This window comes from Festucalex cinctus, chromosome 9 (assembly GCF_051991245.1).
Source record: "Festucalex cinctus isolate MCC-2025b chromosome 9, RoL_Fcin_1.0, whole genome shotgun sequence".
Lineage (NCBI taxonomy): Eukaryota > Metazoa > Chordata > Actinopteri > Syngnathiformes > Syngnathidae > Festucalex > Festucalex cinctus.
Genome location: NC_135419.1, coordinates 9,618,218 through 9,639,358, shown reverse-complemented (window position 1 = coordinate 9,639,358; position 21,141 = coordinate 9,618,218). Strand labels below are relative to the sequence as shown.

The following is a 21,141-nucleotide window of genomic DNA, read 5'->3' as shown; positions in this document are numbered from 1 at the left end:
GCAAAGCTCAATGCGAGCGAATTGGTTCATTTCTTTTCATCGCAGCGCTCATCACTTTGTCACATGCTCTGACCATTTCTGCAGTTTTTCCAGCAGACTCCACTTTGCTGTTAATGAATGAGTGAAAGGCACTCACCAAGCTCAACAGGACATCTCATTTTAGCCTCTTCCAGTCTGTTAAAAAACACTAAGTGAAATTCACTTTGGGTGGGTGGGAGTGGGAGCATATGTGTTTGTGTCAATTGGGTTGTTGGGTGTGGGTGGGCTGGTTTAAAAACGGCAAATTGTGATTACCATTGATCTCATTTGTCGGACGCCTAATCTCTGACTCATCTCCAACCCGGCCACATCGGGTGACGCCGATGCGCCTACCCCCGCTTCTTTAAATCTCGAACAAGTGTTGAGGGAAGCGGCGATAAGCGGGCCCTTATCCTTTTAAAGACACTCCCGTAATCCGACTGTGGTGGGAGGAGGGAGGGGGCTTCATCCTTGAGAGATTTAGTCTGGATTAGAGCTAGTCCCCCAAATTAAACCAAAAAAAGTCTGTTTTCCCCCAGTTGCTCATGCAAACTGGGTGTCTGGCTGCCTACCAGTGCTGCTAACAAGGCAACTGATGGAGGTCTAGAATTAGAAAAAATTCTCTCCTTCAGCCACCGTACTCTAATTCTGCCCCTTTAGCTGACCCTAGGTAACGATGCCCAAAATGTCTTGCATGTCGCATATACCTGATTCTCTTTGCCAACAGGCTTAGCCTCACACAAGCTCCTCAAGCCGAGCTATCCTGTCCCCGTTGACACGACTTCCCATGGCAAAAACAAGGCCAAATCTGCAGCTTAGAGGCTCAAATAATCATCAGTGAGTAGCGTAGAAATCAAAAGTCACAACACCACGACCATGTCGTTCCTCCCCCATTGCTCCAGTTATCCATTTTTTTGTGTGCTCTCAAAGTAGGCGACCACATATGAATGTGGATAAAAGCATTTATTTTTTTCTTTCATAATAACACATTCAGATGTTGGCGACTAGACAACACTAGGATTTCTATATTGGACACAAACACACGCTTGTAATGGGGATTTCTGGCCAATACTGGTGCCAGCAGTTGGAGATTGGCTGTGAACAGCACAGCAGCTAGCTACAACACAATAAATATATATTTGCTTTTACTATTTCTTCTTTTTTTTTGTAACACAGCAAATTTGGGAAGCTAATGCTACCTTGCAGCTAAGCGGTCTCCACCAAGCCACACGGTTAAGTTTGGTTTGCACAAATACAATGTTTCTTGGACAGCACTAAGAAGTGTAAATTGAGTAAACACATTTAATAGGCTACCCCTGAGGATGAGCAGCATAAGTATGATATTATAAGCGCTATAGTGACTTGTTAGCATGTGCTCTACCAGAAAGAAAGCTGTGTTACTGTGAAAATGTGACTATGCTTGACAGGTGTTGAATGTTGTTTTATTATTATTATTATTTTTAAGACAGCCATTTTGGGAAGCTAATGTTTGTTTCCTTCAATGGCCCTGAACAAGATAAGGGCTATAGAAAATGGATATGTATGTACAAGGCAGGAAAGTATGCTAACAAAACTGCTAGTAGACCAGGACCGGTTGGAAAAGCTCTATTAAGAAGTAAATATGAGATTTGACAATATAGGACAACTGGTGTGTCAAACATTTCAGTATTTTAACTTTATGTGATTATATCGAGCAATTTTGGGACACTAAACGTTAGCATGCAGCTAAGTCTTGCCTTTCATGAAGCAATGTTCACTTGTAAAGCACTGATTCCGACACGTGGCACAATTTAGTTCACAGTTGGGTAAAACCTAATTAGGCTTGCATTTCCGTCTGCTATGTGAATAGCAGCAGCATCGTAGCAACGCCATTGTCCCTGAGTCAGACTTCGTGAATGAAGTTAAATTAATTACCATACTAAATGAATTTGTATTCCAGCTGGTACCAAAATGAAAGTATACTGAAAAGTGAGACCTTTTGACGGATATCTTTGAACAATTTTCAATGCAGAAAAAATGATTCAAAATGATACAATGCCCACACTCATAAGAGCTCTGGCGACCTTCCTGCTTTGGTCGCCAAAGGAATCATCAACTTACATTATTAAAGCTCAGAGATTATAAATGGAGTCTTTTTCCTTTAAGGAGCACCGGCACTCTACCTTTCTAACTGGAACAAGGAGCAGCTCTCAGGTGGAACTAAAGAAGTTAGCGTGAAAAAAAAGACAACACTTAAAGCCACCTTAGTGAGGCCAAGTGCTTTTCGTTCATTAAGTTGGCTGTCTGGGTTGTGCTATGTCAAACGTCGGAAGGGAGGGGAAAGTCAAAACCAGTCCATTGTGCTCCACGGCCTGAATATTATTTCCTAATGCCGAAAGCGAGCTGCGGGAGGAGGCGGAGTCATTATCAATTTCAAAGCAAGGCAGTCATAACTATTATCATTAGTGGTGTTTTCATCCTCTGCATGTCCTGAGCCCAGAAGGGGACGATATCATCTATTCCTGGCACACATTCCTGTCTGAGCAACTTGACCTGGTATTACTCAAGCAAAGAAATGGATTCTCATCCCTCTTCAAGCCGCCATTGGGTGTAAATAATACGCCTAGGCCCCTTTCTAGAAACCTATAATCCCAGGAACACTAGCCCGGGCAGAAACCTGCATATCTGCGTGTGAATGCAAAAATGCAAAGCGCTCGTTAATGGAAAGGTGAGACTTTCAAACAACAAATCCCCAACACCAAACATCAGCAAAATTCTCTCCCAGAGCCTTCATTGTGCTGCTTAATTCTTAATGTCATCTCGCAGCTCCTCCGCTTTATGTCGGGCTCAATCACACCGACTGCTCTGAGATTTGCACACATCATGAATGAGAATAGGAGCTAAACACACAGAGTAGGGGGTTTTGGTTGGGGGGGCTACAACGTCTGAGAGAGAAGCGATAAAGGAAGGGGATAACAGGGGTGATGGCGTCTGGGGAGGGGGAAAAAAATGGCAGCCACACAGGGCAAGGGGAACGTGAGGCCTCCACACTCGGTCATAGCCCATTAGGCTGGCTGGCTGCAAGTGCTGCAGCTCATTACATGCTCTACCTCTGTTGTGTGGATGCACAATGCACAATTACGCCACCCCGCTGCTCTGACGGCCACGTCGCCCTGCGCCTCTGAGGCAGCTGATTTCTACCACCGCTACAGTGGAAACCTCCATATATTAGTCCCTGATGTAAATGCAGGTTTATGTGTTGAAACAAAAGCGCCATTTGAATGTCCGCAAATGAAATGAAGGGCCTCTGCACCGTTGGGCCAGACAAAACAACAATGCAGCATTTGCCTGCTGTTTACTACTTCAGTGGCACTCTTTTAATATCTTCTTCTCACTTTTAACTTATTTGCTCCCAAGAACGTATAAACACGTTCTATTCTAAACATTGTCATGGTCCCAGAACGTATTTATACGTTTTTTTTGTTTGTTTGTTTGTTTGTTTTAATGCTAGAGCATACAGAAGGCTTTGATACAGCTTCTGACCTAAGAGGTCCCTGAAAAGAAATGGTAGTTATTGCAAAACCGACCAGTAGGTTGCAGCAGAGTATAAGAGATCAGCTGGGACCATGATGGAACAAGCTCTTTTAGTGTTTTCAACAGGTTTGTGATTAACGATGAAACTTCGCTACATTCTAATGCTATTTGTTGCAAAACGGAAACTGATACAAATTTTTTCCTGATGAAAGAAGAGACGAATCTTTCTTTTGGTAGGTTTGATGTTTTTCTAGCAACAGAACACAATATTCTGTGGGCCTTGCAAAATCAGTCAAAATCCAATAAGTCGGGAGCTTCAGTAAAAATGGCTGGGAGTGAATAAGTTAAAAAGCATGTGAAACAACAATTCCAACTATTTTAAGTTACAGTAGTTTCATCGCACACATCCAAATGTCGCAACGGCACAGCTGCAATGCAGTTGGGTTTATTCCACCCGTGCTGGCAAATTGTTTGACAAGTCTTCCTACTTACTATTCTACAATAATGCATGCAGAAGTTGGCATTTAATCTGATGGGGGGGAATGCTAACTAACATCCTCCCGCTACCTCCTTGTTTTAGGCCTCCGCGAAAAGGTCACTCTTCCCCGGTGTCAGAGCTGGCTGCTCCAGGAACTTTCCATTCACAGCAAGTATTAAATAAATGTGTCTGTGCCTCTACATTGTTGTGTGTGTGTGTGTGTGTGTGTGTGTGGGGGGGGGGGGGGGGGGGTGATAAGACCATTTTGCAACAAGAAATATTGCAACAACAAAACATTAACTTGCCAGGTGCAATTTGCCATTGTAACCCCATTCGTCATTCTCCATGAGCCAAGTCGCAAGAAAAGCACTAACTGGCAATTTCTTAAAATGTTGACGGATAGAAGGACAAATGTTAATAGTTCAACCTTCACACTTGCAGGGTGTTCCCCAGAAAAGTTGCTAAGCCTGGTGGTCAGGGAACGGCCAGGAGCAAAGTTCGGCCTAGGAAAATATTCGTCAGTGGGGACGAGGACCAGCTTGCGATGAATCCTACTTCCTTGTACTTCAGTTATGAAACATTTTACCAGTGAGTTGGAGAATGTTAGTTCATAAAATGTACCAAAAATCAGATCAAATTTTAAAAATAGTTACTAAGCATTTAGCGAAAATCTTACCAAAATGAGTCACACAAAAGTTGCCAAATATTTTCCCACAACTTAATTACCATAGTTACAAAAAATATTATCAAGGTTTACTGACTAAAAATAGTTATTCTGTAGTTACTAGTCAATATTGCAGAATGTTAGCCACCAAAAAAGTCAGTTACCATTGTTTAGAAAAAAATAAATAAAGTATACTTGACTGTCTGATACGTGCATCACCGTTGGATTCCAATGATTATATGAAATTATTATTATTATTATTATTATTACTATTATTATTATTATTATTATGTTATTTTTTGGGGCAGGTTGTCTTGACTTTCTTAAAAACTTTATTTGCCATATGAAGCATAGATTATGTGGTGATATTAAAGGAGATTAATTGGTGCACGTCATGAATAAAATGTGGGTAAAAAGCCGTTGCAAATACATTTTTCCCTTGGCTATAGCAAATCTTTGGTTTTGTGTATGTACATATGCAAGCTGACCTTTTCTCCCCTATACAAATGTAGGCCATTCTCAGGGGCTAGACCAAGGCCCATTACTGGAAGATGAGCTATTTCTTTTCCCGTAATATCCTCCTAGAGTCATAAGTTTTCTTGAAAGCTTAATAAACCTTTGCAGGAAACAATGCTGATAATTATGCGCTTGATGGTAAACATTTGCATATTCATGCGCTCTGTTGGGACTTGAGACAGTCCGGTGATTTCCATGAAAGGAAACACAATGTGGCATATTTATGTCTGAGAGTTTAATTTGAGAAATTAAAAGCGGGAGTGGGGCGGGTGAAAAAACGCCACTGGATACTCATTTAAATGGGTAATTACGTCCATGCAGCATTGCTTGCGGGGCTTAACAAGGTGCGTAATGATGTCCTGTTCCCCAGTGATAAACATCATCACTATGTCCATTTCCTTCACTCCATTTAGCCTTTCTCCAAATTACATGCGGACCCATCAACCTCGGTCCAAAGTTCTTGTAGCCTTATTGCGTTCACGTCCACTAAAAAGTCTTTAGCAAGATTTATGCTGCTGTGTGACTGACTCCGACTGCACTAAATCAATTTTTTTATTTTATGATATATTATACAAAACGTCCACATTTCCTCCTTTTCAGTGGTTTTGAACAAAGCTGGATAAAAAGGAGATGATTATGGCAACCACTTTGGGTCTGCTGAATAAAATATATTGTCACACACAGTGTAAAATCCACTTAAACCACTATCTTCACTTAATGCCACCATCTGTGTTGTTGGATTCACTGAAGTAATATTTATTTGCAAAGTACAAAAATAATCCTTTCTAACATTAGAAATGTGACATTTCCTGCTATTGTGGTAGTAAAAAAATAATAATAATAGTAATGTGTCCTCATTTGAAGGCCAGGTTTTATAAAAGTAAATAAATAGCACTCAGTAGGGTGCAGACCTTTGCTAAGGTCAAACTGTCATGAACTGAATCGACACTTACTGGCGGACGGACAGATGGAAGGATGGACGGACAAGTAGATAGATAGATAGATAGATAGATAGATAGATAGATAGATAGATTGATTGATTGATTGGATTTGGACAGTTGAATGTATGAATGTCAATTTCCTTAGTTTAGTTTCACCCGGAGTTAGTTACCAGTTACCAAAATGTTCCCAAAAGTTAGTTTTCAAATTTAACAAAAGTTATCAAAAAAAGTTACCAAAACTATAAAATTTCCAAAAATGGGGCAGTTACCTAAATCGTCACCAATATCAGTCTCAAAAACTGTTTCAAAACGTGAGCAAAATGTTAACCTAAGTTAGTTAACAAAAGTTATCCGGCAAAAGTTATTCAACAAAATACCAAAAATTTAAAAAACAAACAAACCTTGAGTTGCCAAAAGTGTAACAAAATGATATCACATACTGTAGTTACCAAAGTTTAGAAGTTTAGATGCCAAGAGTAACCAGGAGGCTAATTTTACCAAAATGTTTCCATCACTTCCCAAAATGTTACCAAAGATGACCAAATATTACGTACCAAATTTACCTGAAATATCACCAAAGTTTAATTGCCTAATTTTAACAAAACTGTTTCCAAATGTAGTTACCATCGTAACCAAAAATCGGACCAGCTACGAAAATCTACCCATTGTAAATCAACTAAAATTCCCTGGTGGAGGTGACAACAGGTCATGGAAAATCATAGCCTTTGTATGATCTATCTCCCTTTTTCTTTGTGCCCTGCATGTCACTCGCACATGAACGACAACATATTGTGATATGCCGACCTTTTTTCCTCTGCGTCTGACTTTTCAACCTCGACTCCTCAGCGTCCACATAAAGAGCGGCGGCACCCCTGGTGGGCTCCGAATAAAGAAGAAGTGGAACAGCAAAATTAGCAAGCGTGCGCGTGTGCGTGTTCCCGTTTGTGTGTACGGAACCAAAGCCAAACTCATTTCAAGAGGGCACTAAGTGCCTCACTGTCACCCACTGTTCATTCATTTCTGACGGCCCAGGCTTTATTCAGCCTTACGAACACTGACACTTGAAAAATAGTGCTGCCTTTCGAAAGTCTCTGCCTTACAAACAACTTAAATAATTAACAGGATCATCTGCTAGTCAATCAGGAGGACAGATTGAAGCTTTTTTGTGTGTGTGTTGATAAAGCACTTCTTTTCCAAATCCTGTTGATGGGAGGAGACTTTAACTCTTTGACTGCCAAAAACGTTTACTGACGTATTCTAAAATCCTAATGAATGCTGCCAAAAGCGTTAATTTACATTTATTACGTTTTTGTTTTCTCTCAATGGGCAGCGCAACGTCTTGTGCTGCATTGTCACTAAACAAAAAATATTAGTGTCAAAGTCACTGTTGTGCAAAAAAATTCACCTTTTCACAAAAAACTTGTTTTTCTCTTAGTATTTTTGTATTTTCGCTTATGTCACTCCAATGACCTAATTTCAAATGGTGATTACTAAAGAACGGAAGAAGGTAGAAACATACTTTTTTCTCTCATGAAAGAATGGAATCCAATCTTTCATATGGTATCCACTAGGGGTGTTCGATTCGGCAATATATCGCGATACTACATCGCGCAATTCTCGAATCGATTCAATAGGCGGCTGAATCGATTTTTAAACTTCCATTTTTAATGGAAAAATATTCAACAAAACGTCTTACTTCGGGTTAGGGTTCACACCTTAAGCATGGAAGAATGTTATATGAACGGAACATTAAGCCTTAATATTGTATTTTAATGCTGTTCAAACATGAAACAGATTACAACCTCTATAAGACTGAAATTTCAGATAAATAAATAATACATTTTCATATAAATCTTACACTCTACAAGCTTACTGATTAGTATTTTTTAAATTTGAATGAAAAAAAATCGCAACAATCGACTTATAAATTCGTATCGGGATTAATCGGTATCGAATCGAATCGTGACCTGTGAATCGTGATACGAATCGAATCGTCAGGTACGAGGCAATTCACACCCCTAGTATCCACCATATTTATGTCATCATACCGCACAATATTCTGTTTGCTTTGAAAGATGAGTAAAAATGCTCCAAATCGGCTGGCACCTTTGGGGGTTTTTGGATAACGTTTGGCAGTCAGAGTTAAGGAATGCATCGTAAACATTTGATCATGCCGGTGAAGTGCAGTTTCACTTTGCTTGCTCAATGACTTGCGTGCGTATGTATTCATCATAATTGCAGAAGGCCACCTGCAACGATGTGAATGACAGCAACACTTCTCGCTCAATATGACATTTTTGTCTGTAGCCGTGCATCCGAGCATTGAGAGTCTCAAAATTCTATGTTGGCATCAGATTGGTAGCATAATGAACGGCTGGTAGACCTTGTGATTTATGAAGAAAGGCAATGATAACAATAAAAATATAACTATACATATATCCCTCATTATGTTTTCATCATGCTCTCTGTATAGCTTGTCCTTCATAGACATTAATTTGGAGTTTGGTGGTTCAAAACTAGGCTCCAGTTTCTGTTATTGCTTGGTTGAGTAACTTAAAGGTCTCTCTGCTTTCCTCCCATAATCCAAAAATGCATGCACGGTAGGCTAAATGAAGACTAAATTGTCCAGGTGTGAGTTTGATTGTGAATGGTTGTTTGTCTTTATGTGCACTGCCACTGGCTGATGACTCATCAAGGATGTGCTTTGCTTCTTGCCAACAGTGAGCTGGAACAGGCTCCAGCTCACCTGTGACTAGTGTTGTTCCGATACCGATACTGGTATCGGCAGAGGTGCCGATACTGCATTAAAACCGTGGTATCGGTATCGGTGACTACTCACAAGTAACATGCCGATACCATTAATTCCAACGCTAATATAGGATTTTGCATCTTGTGTCTTGCTGGTGCACAACATTCACTGGTATGTGACATGTTCACTGCATGCCGATCTAGATATCCTATTGGCCCTTGAATGCTCTGAACCAATGGCAGGGCAGCTTTTTCATGTTGAGAAAAAAAACCTTAAGTATCGGTATGGTATCGGTATCGGCCGATACTGCAAAGCTGGGTATCGGTATCGGTATCGGGTTCTAAAAAACAGTATCGGAACAACACTACTTGTGACCCAAATGACGATAAGTGGTATAGAAAATTTATGGATTTTTATTAATTAATATTTAATGATTAGCCACCACGTCCCCAAAAAAATCTTTTAAAATCTAAAAAATGAACTTAAAAAAAATTACCAACATTTTGTTACCAGAATTTCCAGCAAATGTGAACTAAAGTTAGCATTATTTAGTGAACAATACACACAAAAAAAAGTTGCCAAAAAACTGTTACGATTGTTATTTCACAAAAAGTTGTCAAATGTTACTGTCGGTTTGTTACCCTTGTTTATAAGAATTGTGTGAAATAAATAATCTCCTCCAAAGGGCCTGAATATGTTACCAAAAGCTAAAGTTACCCAAATTGTTCCCAAAAGTTAGATGTTGATTGACTGTTATAGAAATCATGTTTCATACTAACTGAAGTTAACAAATGCGGTACATTGAGTATCAAAGCGTGTTTTACCCAATAACAGTATAATTTAATCCAATGTGTACACTACCTGAAATGAAATTGCAAGGATTGCATCTTGTATGAAATGGTGCATAGTGACTGAGACCTGTATTGATTATCAGTCAGCTAGTGAAGTTCTGCTTCATTTGTCACCATCTCTCATTAATTACCAGTATAAAATGGTCGGGGGGAAAGAAGAAAAAAAAAAAAAAAACACCTGGCTGAGATTAATCAATACAGTTAGAAAGAATAACTTATCTTTGCGCTATGTGCTCATTATCTGGAATCACAGGTGTAAGAAGCCTTCTAACATATTCAAAAACACATTTGTAGCCAAAGGCCATTCTTTCACCGTATAATTGTCTCTCCCAGCAAGTGATAAACCATAATTAAGCCATGGAAGATGACTCCATGTTCCTGCGAGCGTTCATATCCAACATAGGCAGCTCGAACAAACATCTCACAGCCGACATGCTTTGAAACAATGGATGGAGGAAATGTATATACTGCTTCACGTTCTCACCAGGGAGAATACAATATACACAAATGCAGTTATGAGCCCTTCGGGGAGACCTGTCGCTGTTTTCTTGGCCAGGTCTGTTGTTAAGAGTACAGGATGAGGATTTGTATTAGGCAGAAACCTTTTGTCTAAAGCAGGAAAAGCTTTGTAACCAGCTCACATGGGCAAACAATAGAGTAGAAGTGCATTGATCACACGCATAGGTTGGCAAAACCAGATTGGATCTCTTGGACAGGACTGGAAAATAAATGTGCCGTGGAGAAAAACAACAAAAAAAAACTTTCAAATGGTTGCAAAGCTTGACAATATTTTTCACTGCCTTAACTTTCTTATTAAATAATAACATTAATTGGAAATCGCTGTTGATTTTGTTCATATAGTATATTGTATTTTGTTTTCATTATTTACCTTTTTTCATTATTATGTTTTCTGATTGGTCAAATATTTCCCCAAAAGTGGTAGCAAATGTCAGTTCACAAAAAGTTTCCAAAACGTTAACTGAATGTTTGTTACCATGTTTTTTTTTTTTTAAACATGTCAGCATTTTAGCAAAATATTTTAAATGTATTTATTTATTTTTGCAGAATTTCAGAAAGCAGTTTTCAAAAAAAAAGTTACAAAAAAATTGACAAAATGCACCATAAATAAGCTACGAAATTTACATATAATGTATGTAATAGTTAGTTCACAAGTTGTCACCAAAATGTTGTGAAAAGTTAGTTACCAGTTTCCAAAAAAAATAAAAAATGTGACCAAAATGACATCAAAATGTCACAAAATTTTGGCAAAATTTACCAGAAGTTAGGTACAGAAGTTACCAAAATACCGTCACGTTAATTTCCATTGGTTAAAAAAAAGGACAATTACCAAAATGTTTTCGTACAAGTTTAAAAATTTCCAAGAAATATTAGCAAAATGTTGTCATGTTACTGAAAAAACAAAAAAAGCACCGTAAATGAATCCTAATCATAAGAAGTATCCAAAGGTGGTTTCCATTTTAAGATGTTGGCTTATCAGTTCTGATTCTGATACGTTTCAATGCTGTTTGCACGCATTACAAATGGCGCTGTAAGTATACCTACAACATTTCTTATTTAAGCGCCACATTTGTGCGTACTGTGAGACTTCTGTCGCCGGCAGATGTCACGGCGGGAAGCCGAGAAAACAACGGCAACTGTGCCGTCGAGGTAAACGCGGTCGGAGGTTAAAGCGCGGTCTCGCCGGCATCTCCATACACGGGGGCTGGCTCGCTGGATGGCTCAAAGAGATGCTTGTCAACTTCAGGAGAAGTGGCCGGCGATGGAGGCTGCGTGCTAAGCAGGCCCTGCCGCCGTCAAGCCAATCAAGTGGCTCCGAGACAACATTGGCCCAGACACCTGGCACTGGCACTCATTCACCAGTCTTCACTCCTTTCTCTCGTCTCTGTTTGCCCTCGCACGGCTCCATCAAGGCGGCTCAGGGCTTTGCATATAAGATTATCGGAATCAATCGAACCTAATTTGTCTAACTCTTTACTTTTTCATTAGCCCAGGCAAATCAAGGCTCAGCTAATCCGGTAGCAAATGTGCTTTTATTGAATGATTAAGACACCGAGGAAGGATGCTTCAGGAGCTTGTGTGAAATCCGCGCCAGGCTGATGTGCTTTTTTGGATGAAGATTAGAGTTGCTGTCAGATGACAACTATTTATAACAGCGCTTTCCCAACCGATATCGAGCCAAGGCGCATATTTTACATTAGAAAACTCTCATGGCACACCAGCGAAGAAAAATGTTACTGAAAGTATAATTAAGTAACGATGAGCTCATCTAAATTTTACTTCTGGGCCTATTTATTTGAAAACAAAGATATTATTCTGTTCTCTGGATGGCAACAACTAGCTACTAGCTAACTGTACCTTCTGCCATGTAATGGAAGAGCTTTTTTTTTTTTTTGCTTGTCACTATATATTTCTGGCATAGATAGATAAACAAAGATAAATGGTATATTCAAATTTTCATGTTTCCTGGAAACATCTCTGTAATGTGCTGTGGCGTAATAGTTAAGAATCACTGACTTATGCTGTATTCTCCTGCAATGTAGTGATGAAAACATGACACTATGATTTTTACGAACATTTCCACCAAAAAAAAGTGTTGAACATGTTACCCTAAAAAAAAGTTATTAGTTATAGTTACAAATTATTTATTACAAAAAGTAATTCAGTTAGCAACAGATGTATTGTTTTGTGAAAGTAAGTAGTTACTCAACAAAGTAACTAAAGTACCGTATTTTCCGCACTATAAGGTGCACCTAAAAGCCTTCAATTTTTTCAAAAGCTGACCATGCGCCTTATAATCCAGTGCGCCTTATAATCCAGTGCGCCTTATATATGGATCAATATTGAGCCGCAACAGGTATCGCTGTCAAAACGCTATCGGTGACCCTGCACGATCGGTAACGCGCATGCGCAGAAGATCCCGCCATCTTGGATCGCTAGCTAATACTAATACTTTACCTCAGAGAAAATAATAAAACAGCTGTTTATTCATTTTGGGAGTAAATAGAGTTGTCAGAAAGCTGGTTTGTAATCTATTAATAAAGTTTGACTGACCTATCTGACTGTTTTGTTGACATTCCCTTTAGCGCAGCACCATCTAATGGATGCATAATGTAACCCCAGCCTCTTTTAGCGACTTTATATGGAAAAAGTTTTAAAATGTGTCATTCATTGAAGGTGCGCCTTATAATGCGGTGCGCCTTATAGTGCAGAAATACGGTAACTATGATAATTTTGTTGTCTGTGTCAACATCGTTAGTAAGGCCGTTATTCCCAACACTGCGAAAAACACGTTTGATACAAAGCCAGAGGAAAATGAATGAAAAAAAAAATGTTTGTAAGTATTCGTTCGCAGCCCATGTTACATGTGCACACATGTCCTACAGTGATGGCTATAGTGGTTAAGGGAAAATTGCCTGTTGTACGAAATTTGAAGAGCGATTCTATGACGTGTTTATCAACTACATCAGAATGTCTTCCAATCTGGATCTAAACAATTGTTTCCAATACAAACCGGGTGAACCAAACTCTTATTTACTATCTATTAGAAACGTGGCTATAGGAGCAAATACTGTTGATCCGCCAACAATCTTATTCATGCACTGCATCAGAACCAACTCAGACAGGCCCAGTAAATCAGCATGCCTGTAAGTAGGTCTCATTGACCTCTCCGGATCCATTGGTGTCTGAATATCTCTGGATCATCTGCTCAATACATCAATATCCATCTTGTGTTTCTTGTTCTAAGACCCCCAACACCGCCACCTTCCTCTCCATGAATGTCAAAGAGAGATTGGAGTCATCAATTACGACCGTCTGGTAGGTAGGGCGTGTGGACGCAGAACCTTTGCTGGTACTGCCTGTAGGAATGAGCGTCGAACAAGCTCCTCAAAGCAAAGACGTATATTTGCAGTCACGTACGGAACTGTTGTCTGCTCTCGCAGGATTTCAGGAGAAGTGGGTTGTGACGACAGAGGTGTGTTGCACAAGAAATCCAATGAAGCAGTTCATGCATTGGAAAATCTATGAAATAAAGATCAGCTGGTCTGCATAACGCTGTCAGCTCAAATAGTTTTTCTCGTCAGACCCTCTTTGCTCTGCTGGAGCCGCGCATGGTATGTCAGGATAATTCAATGGCTGGCTGCACAGAGCAACCATGCACTCACACTGCACGCCCGCTCCTCCAAATGGACAGTGGGCAGGCAATTTAGGCAATGATTATTCTTTCCGCTAGCACCTGAAATTACACGTGATGGAGCTGATTAGCCGGATCGATAGATCATCGCTCAGAGAGGTTCTCTGTTTGGAGCAGCGAAAGCACAAAAACAAGACGAAGGGCAACTCATTCCTGTCATCCGGCCTCCGGGCTGTGCTGGCGAAATGCTTTCAGTCTCAGGTCAACTTCAATATCTCTTGAAATGCCTTGAACATTTCACTCATATGTACTGACATACGGTCACACATGCCATTTCAAATAGCTTAACCTTCCATCAATGACGGGCAGACATTTCAACTGACAGCACCATCTTCGCTGTGATGGAGTGCTAAATATCACCACAATTTCAGATGTGTTGAAATGTGTCAAATAGCATCTTGCCATCCCAATCGGACCATCAACGGATATCAGATGGATCACTTTGAGTGATGATGGAAGTCTAAAACAACTTTGCTTTTGCCGTTTGTTCACCCAACATCCATCAGCTTTGCTCTCTTACTTCGTCGCCCGACATCGTCCAGAGCTACCGTGCACGTTTTCTCACCTCTGGCAGCGGCATGCCGTTGATGATGAGGTCTGGCTGCTGGTGGCCCTGCCCGGTGAACGGGTGCTGATAGCCGTGGTTGGGTGCGGCATTGCGCGAGTTCTGGTTCTCCACGTTGAGGAAGGTGCTCTCGGAGCGCCTGCAGCCCAGCGGCAGGCTCTGCTGGTGGTAGTCGAAGTAGTTGAGCGAGGAGGTGAGTGACGAGCAACTCACCACGTTCATCTTGTCCGTCTCCTCGACATCGCGAGGTACCAGGCGGATGTCGTTCTTGCTCAGCTTCTTCTTCTTGCTCGACTTCTTCTGATTGCCGTAGGAGTACTCGGCCACCCTGCGCAGGTAGAAGAAACTGAACAGACTCAATAAAGCAGTGCTCTGTCTTGGCTTTCCTTTTGCACAGTCAAATACGTGCTCCCACCAACATGCCAGCGAGAATGACGTTTGGCTTGCATGGGTGCCAAACAAATGCTAATTACCTGAGTCTAGGGGTGGCATGGCTCACTTAACCCATTAAGGCCTAAAGCGCCTGGCAAAACGAAAACCTGAAGTTTTCCTGGAAATTCAACAATATTTTCAATGCCTCATAAATAATTGATATCTCAGCTTATTCCTCACAAGGGTCGCGGGGGCTGCTGGAGCCTATCTCAGCTGGCTCTGGGCAGTAGGCAGGGGTACACCCTGGACTGGTTGCCAACCAATCGAGAGACGAACAACCATCCACACTCACAAGCACACCTAGGGACAATTCGGAGCGCCCAATTAACCTGCCATGCATGTCTTTGGAATGTGGGAGGAGACCGGAGTACCCGGAGAAGAACCACGCAGGCACGGGGAGAACATGCAAACTCCACCTAAGAAGGCCGGAGCCTTGACTCGAACCCGAGTCCTCAGAACTGGGAGGCGGACGTGCTAACCAGTCAGTCACCGTGCCGCCCCTTCAATATATAAATATATTTTTTTAAATCAACATCTACAGGTATATTTACCTTCAACACTGGAGCGCAATTGTAATAACCTCGGGGTATCGAGTGGTAATTATTAGTCTTCCATTCCGTTACAAAGCTGTCGAAATTTTCAACATCCTCATTATCTACAAATACATTTAACAATATGTAACTATTGACTCATTACACTGATTCAAATTCCTCACGCGCTGTCGTCAAGCGCGTCATTTATTTCATAACTCCCGTGAATCTGTGTCACCAATGAATGCTCGAATAAAATTCCAAGACATGCTATGAGACCCACGTCACCCTCTCGTGTATATTCTGATGCATTGCATCGGCTAAGCGACCAAGAATTGGTCAAAACAAAACAAAATGACGTATCCGCTCTCCCGACTTTAAAGGTAGAAAAGCGTTAGAGCGCTTCCGGCTCTAATGGTAGAAACGCGGCCTTAATGGGTTAAGGGGCCCGCCCACCCTGAGACAGCAAAGGAACTGCTTTTTTTTTTTTTTTTTTTTGTATGTTTAGATTTGCATGCTCACCATTGCACATGTCACAAACAGGCAGACAGTATGCAAACATGCCAAAAACCACAGATACAAAACGACACTGGTTCAGCACAGCACCATCGGTGTATGCAATCATATCATATCCAAAACACAGAAACCACATTTTTTTCTTTACTATCAAGCAAGCATACTAGCAAAATGGAGTATGAGGGGTGGCAGGGCTGCAGATTCAAATTCATTTTGCCGCCCTCTGTGTTTTTCACAAACTCTCAGACCATTTTTTTTTTTTTTTCTGAAATAAGAGCAAATGAGCAGCCCACTTGTGCTGTTTCATCAAAGGCTTCTCCGGGAATGGGAAATAGAAAATTCTTCACACAGGCTTGTGGATTTCAACAGAAGAACAGATGCTATGTCCACATGTCACTCAACATGATTGCATATAATTTGTGATATTTTCTTTAAGCCATTTTTTTGTCATCGCCGTGTTGAGCGTACGGTTTATATCGTTCAAATGTGAGTTAGTCTACTCTCAGTCGCGCGTGGAATATCTGTGTGATTGTCGCCCCCACTGGCCTCTTGTTTCTTCACTAACCCAGCTCTAATCCTCCCAACACTTTTACAATCGCGCAGGCTAAGAAGCAGCATTGTTTTTCCCTCGCTTTCATTTTTCTCTCAGATTGCATCTTGAAAAGAGCGACAGCCCTCATTCTAACCCCTCCCACCCCTTGATTTAGTGGAAAGAAAATGGACAGCCGCAAACAAAAGGCAGAACGTTCTCCACCTCGTTTTCATTTATCATTTAGAATGCTGCCTTCCTCTTTATGTTGCTGCAAAATGCAAATCAGTTGGTGGTTTGTTCTGAGTCAAGACAGACTGACTGAAAACAAGCAATCAATTGGAGATAACTGCTCCTCATAGTCAAGGTGGGGGACTGAGTAAGAAGGGCACATATCGCATCGCTGCTGATTATAGCACCCAGTGGGGTGTGAGAGGGTTTGGAATCTATAGTTGATCATTATTTTCTCTTTTGAGCTAGATTTGTAACTCAGCAAGAGGAGGCACGAGTTCAACCCTTTTTATTAGGATTCTGACAGACTTTCATCCATCTACAGTGCTAACAGTTTGTACGTTACCCTCCCCAAAGGAAAAGCTCCGGACTCAGCAGCCACAACATTAGGTACGCTCGTATTGAAACTGAACATGATCAGGTTTGTAATGGAAGATGTTTCAATATGTTTCATGTATTTAAACTCCATTATAGTGTACCTAATGTTGTGTCCAGTGAGTATATTAAACGATATAATGCACAGCAACAAGAACAATTTAGAACGATGATGGGCCCGGTGCTCGAAGGAACATCCAAAGTTAACTCCCAATAATATTTGAAGCAAAATATGATTATGGCTGCAGGTGAAGTCTCAAATCCAATCTATATGTAAATGTATAATGTTAATGTGGCAACAGGCTGATTGCAGATTGATGAACAAAAACAGAGCTTTCTACGTGCAAAAAACTAATGATGTGCCACTTGCCAGGAAATTCATTAATATTGTGATTTGAGTGCTGTTTTGTTTTTTTTTGTTTTTTTTTAACTTATCCAGATCAGGTTTGCAAGTATTTATGATTGGTTTAGCCTGTCGAATATGGATGGCAAAATGAAATCTGGCCTAAACCTGACCAACCTCATAATCTTATAGATTAAAGTTAATAATGACCAATCAGCCACGGTTAAATAAGAAACGTCTGCGACTGTCACCAAACCAGCAGGGCCTTAATTGTCCGGCAACACGCCCACAAATTGAACATGACACTCATACTTAGGAGCCAATTGGTCACAAAGGAAGGATTAAATCAGTCAATCAAAAGCAACAATGCTCCTCAGATGGACTCATTCTATTTCAAAAGCCGCCACAAACTCTACCAAAGAAGAAAAATCTGCAGGCCCAGAATGCTGCACAAAGCGTTTGCAATACACACACACAAAAGTGGGTCAGTACCTGCAGTTGTAGGTCCGGATTTCCTTGTTGTCCCTCTTACATTTAACCGCCACAAAGATCATGGTGACAAAGAGGATGGCGGCGATGGAGCCCAGAGCGATGATGAAGATGAGGGACAAGTTGACGGGTCCGATGGATTCCTGGGCGTTCAGATCCGGCGACAGGTACACCACGATGTAGGCCGAGGCCGACAGCGAGGGCTTGCCGTGATCCCGGGCCACCACCGTGATCTCGTAGGTGGACTTGGCGTTCTCGCTGAACATGCGGGTGGAGTGCACCTCCCCATTGACTTGGTCGATCTCGAAGAAGGCGCGGTCGCCCTCGGAGATGGTGTAGGTGAGCCGGCCGTTCTCGCCTTCGTCGTAGTCGTCCGCCTTGACCTGGGTCACCATGTAACCAGCGCCGGCGTTCCGGGGGATCGACACCTCGGCGGTGCCGTTCACCAGAGGCGGGTCGGTCATGACGGGCGTGTTGTCGTTGACGTCCAGCACCACGATTCGCACGGTGGCGTTGCTCGACAAGGACGGATTGCCGTTGTCCCGGGCGAGAACTTTAAAGTCGAAAGTCCTCGTGTACTCGTGGTCGAAGGACCTCATGGAGTAAATACGGCCCGATGGGTTTATGCTCACGTACGTGTTCACGTCCATGTGCTTAATCTCACCGGGCACTATGGAATATGACACGGTTCCGTTCATGCCCAGGTCGGGGTCTTCTGCCGAGACGGCCAGCAGGCACGAGCCAGGCAGGTTGTTCTCCATCACCATCTCCTGATAATGCGGCTTGAGGAAGTGCGGCGGGTTGTCGTTCTCGTCCGCCACTTTGACCACCAGCGACTTGGTGGCACGCAGGGGCGGCACGCCACTGTCCTCGGCCTGGATGGTCAGGTTGTACGTGTCCTTCTGCTCGCGGTCCAGCCGTCCGTCCACCAGGATGGTGGAGAAGCTCTCATACTCCTGCAGCCGGAAGGGGACGTTGCCCTGGAGGCGGCACTGCACCTTGCCGTTGGCCCCTGCATCCTTGTCTGAGACCCGCACCAGGGCGATGACGTACCCGCGCTGCGCGTTCTCACTCACCTCCACCATCTCTGTGTTGAGGGAGAGCAGGCTGATGACAGGCGGGTTGTCGTTGGTGTCCATCACGTTGACGGTGACTTTGCAGTGCGCCGGTATGGAGTTGGGACCCAAATCTTTGGCCTGAACGTCGATCTCGTATATCTGGGCGGTCTCGTAATCCAGAACGCCGTTGACGGTGATGATACCGGTCCGGGGATCAATTTTGAAAGCATCCCTCGTTTTCTCTGTGACGTAACTGTTGAAGGAGTACACCACCTCGCCGTTGGTGCCCTCATCAGGATCTGTTGCATTTAAATCTATGACTAGAGTGTTGATTGGGGAGTTCTCCATCACATTAACAGTGTACACAGGCTCGTCAAAAACAGGATTGTTGTCATTGGAATCAATGACTTTGATGTTTAACTGAACCGCACCTATTTTTGGTGGGTCCCCTCCGTCCTCCGCGCTGATCTCATAATTATAGTGGGACTGGGTCTCGCGGTCTAATGATTTTTGCACGACAAGCTCTGCGATTTTGGTGCCGTCCCCTCGCGTTTTAATCTCCAGTCCAAAAAGCTCGTTGGGGGTGATGGAGTAGGACTGCACTCCGAAGACGCCCGAGTCGGGGTCGCTCGCCCCCTCCAGGGGAAACCTGGTCCCGGGGGACGCGTTTTCCGAGATCTCGATGTCAATGTGGCTCGTGGGGAACCTGGGCGCGTTGTCGTTCAAATCCTCAATTTCAACTTTGATGACGCAGATCTCCATCGAGTTGGACATCACCTCCAGAGAAATGATGCACTTGGGGTTCTGGCGGCACACTACATCCCGGTCGATCTTCATTTGCGTGGTAAGAATCCCGGCCGGGCTGAGTTCCACCCAGCGCGGCTCCGAATTGGAGATGACCCGCAAGTAGGGCGGCTGCGGCGCGATTTGGAATCCTTGTTTGAGCGCGTCCTTTGTCACGTTCCCGATCACGGAGCCCGGCTTTATCTCCTCGTTTATTCCATATTTGAGGTTAATGACAGCGTCGGTGCCGACCCAAAACAAGAGCAGCAGCACAATTAAATGTATTAATTCCATTTTATTTATTTTTTTATCCGGACCTGTTGAGTTTGTCTTAATAAAAAGAGCTTGATTACTCACGCGCCTCCAAAATCATGTCATGTATCAAGAAAAAGTCAATGTTTTTGTGTGCATGCACGGTTGACATCTATCGGAGTCGTCCTTCCTGCAGTGGAGAGCTGCGAGGGGTGACGGCGGGGCTGTGCACCGCGCACGGTGTCCGGGCAGGCTGCAGTGATTTAACCGTGCACGTCTTCATCCAAGTGCTGCCGTGCATGTCCTTACCGAGCAAAACTGCCTCACGGGAGCAAAGTGCATCACTGATCCAAAATGAAGGAAAAAATCCAGTGGGAGTCAAGTCCCCCCCAAAAAATAAAGGAAAAATAAATGTAAAAAAATCTCCCAAGTGATGATGCTCAAAAGTCCTCCCTTGATATATTCGACTTCAATTCGAATTCCTTACTCGCATATCTGAAAATAAATCAACAGCTCAAGTCCGATTTTGGTCGCCTGCTCCAAGAATGTCTCATCACATCAGCAAAGTCCAAGATCGGTTTTTAATTCCAGCACATCTTTTCCCTCTCTTACATCCCCTCCTCAAGTCTTGCGGATGCCACTTTCCCCTGCAAAGCACTCGGAGGGCGAAAGCACCAAATATCCACGTCATAAAAAAAAAAAAATCCCTTACAAATTAAAAAGACAAACACACAAAAACGTAGCGTCAAAAATATGAAGCGAGTGCACACTGGAGTACCCAGCAGCTCCTCTCATCCCAAATAAAAGAACTCGGTCTGGAACATGCGCTCCTCTCGCTCCACTGACGCACACTGGCAGACGCGCGTTTGCTCCAGAGCTCAGTGCGTACGGACCCGCAGTCCCCCACCCCCCCACCCCCTCCCCAGCATCCCACCACCTCTCCCTTCCACTCCCCTCCTCAGCCAATCAGGGGTTACAAGTCGCTTGTGGGTGGGGCAAAAAAAATAAAATACATTAAAAAATACACGACGGCCAGCAGATATAGCTCCTCTCCTCTTTGCTTTAACACTACAACTAGAAACATGGACCCCCCCC

At 42.7% G+C, this 21,141-nt stretch overlaps 1 protein-coding gene across 4 annotated transcripts in view; it reads right to left on the bottom strand.

Annotated features, from left to right (window-relative positions):
- pcdh19 (protocadherin 19) overlaps positions 1–20,925 on the bottom strand; it is a 73,570-nt gene extending 52,645 nt beyond the window's left edge. Inside the window, exons 1-2 of one of the 4 annotated variants that reach the window (XM_077532440.1) lie at positions 17,957–20,925; positions 14,509–14,854 (exon numbers count right to left, since the gene is read on the bottom strand). In XM_077532440.1, the coding sequence (XP_077388566.1) occupies positions 14,509–14,854; positions 17,957–20,088 (2,478 nt within the window). In that variant the 5' untranslated portion in view covers positions 20,089–20,925. The remainder of the gene's footprint in view (positions 1–14,508; positions 14,855–17,956) is intronic. The other 3 variants (XM_077532442.1, XM_077532441.1, XM_077532443.1) reach the window with 3 other exon arrangements.
- Between the last annotated feature and the right edge of the window lie 216 nt (positions 20,926–21,141).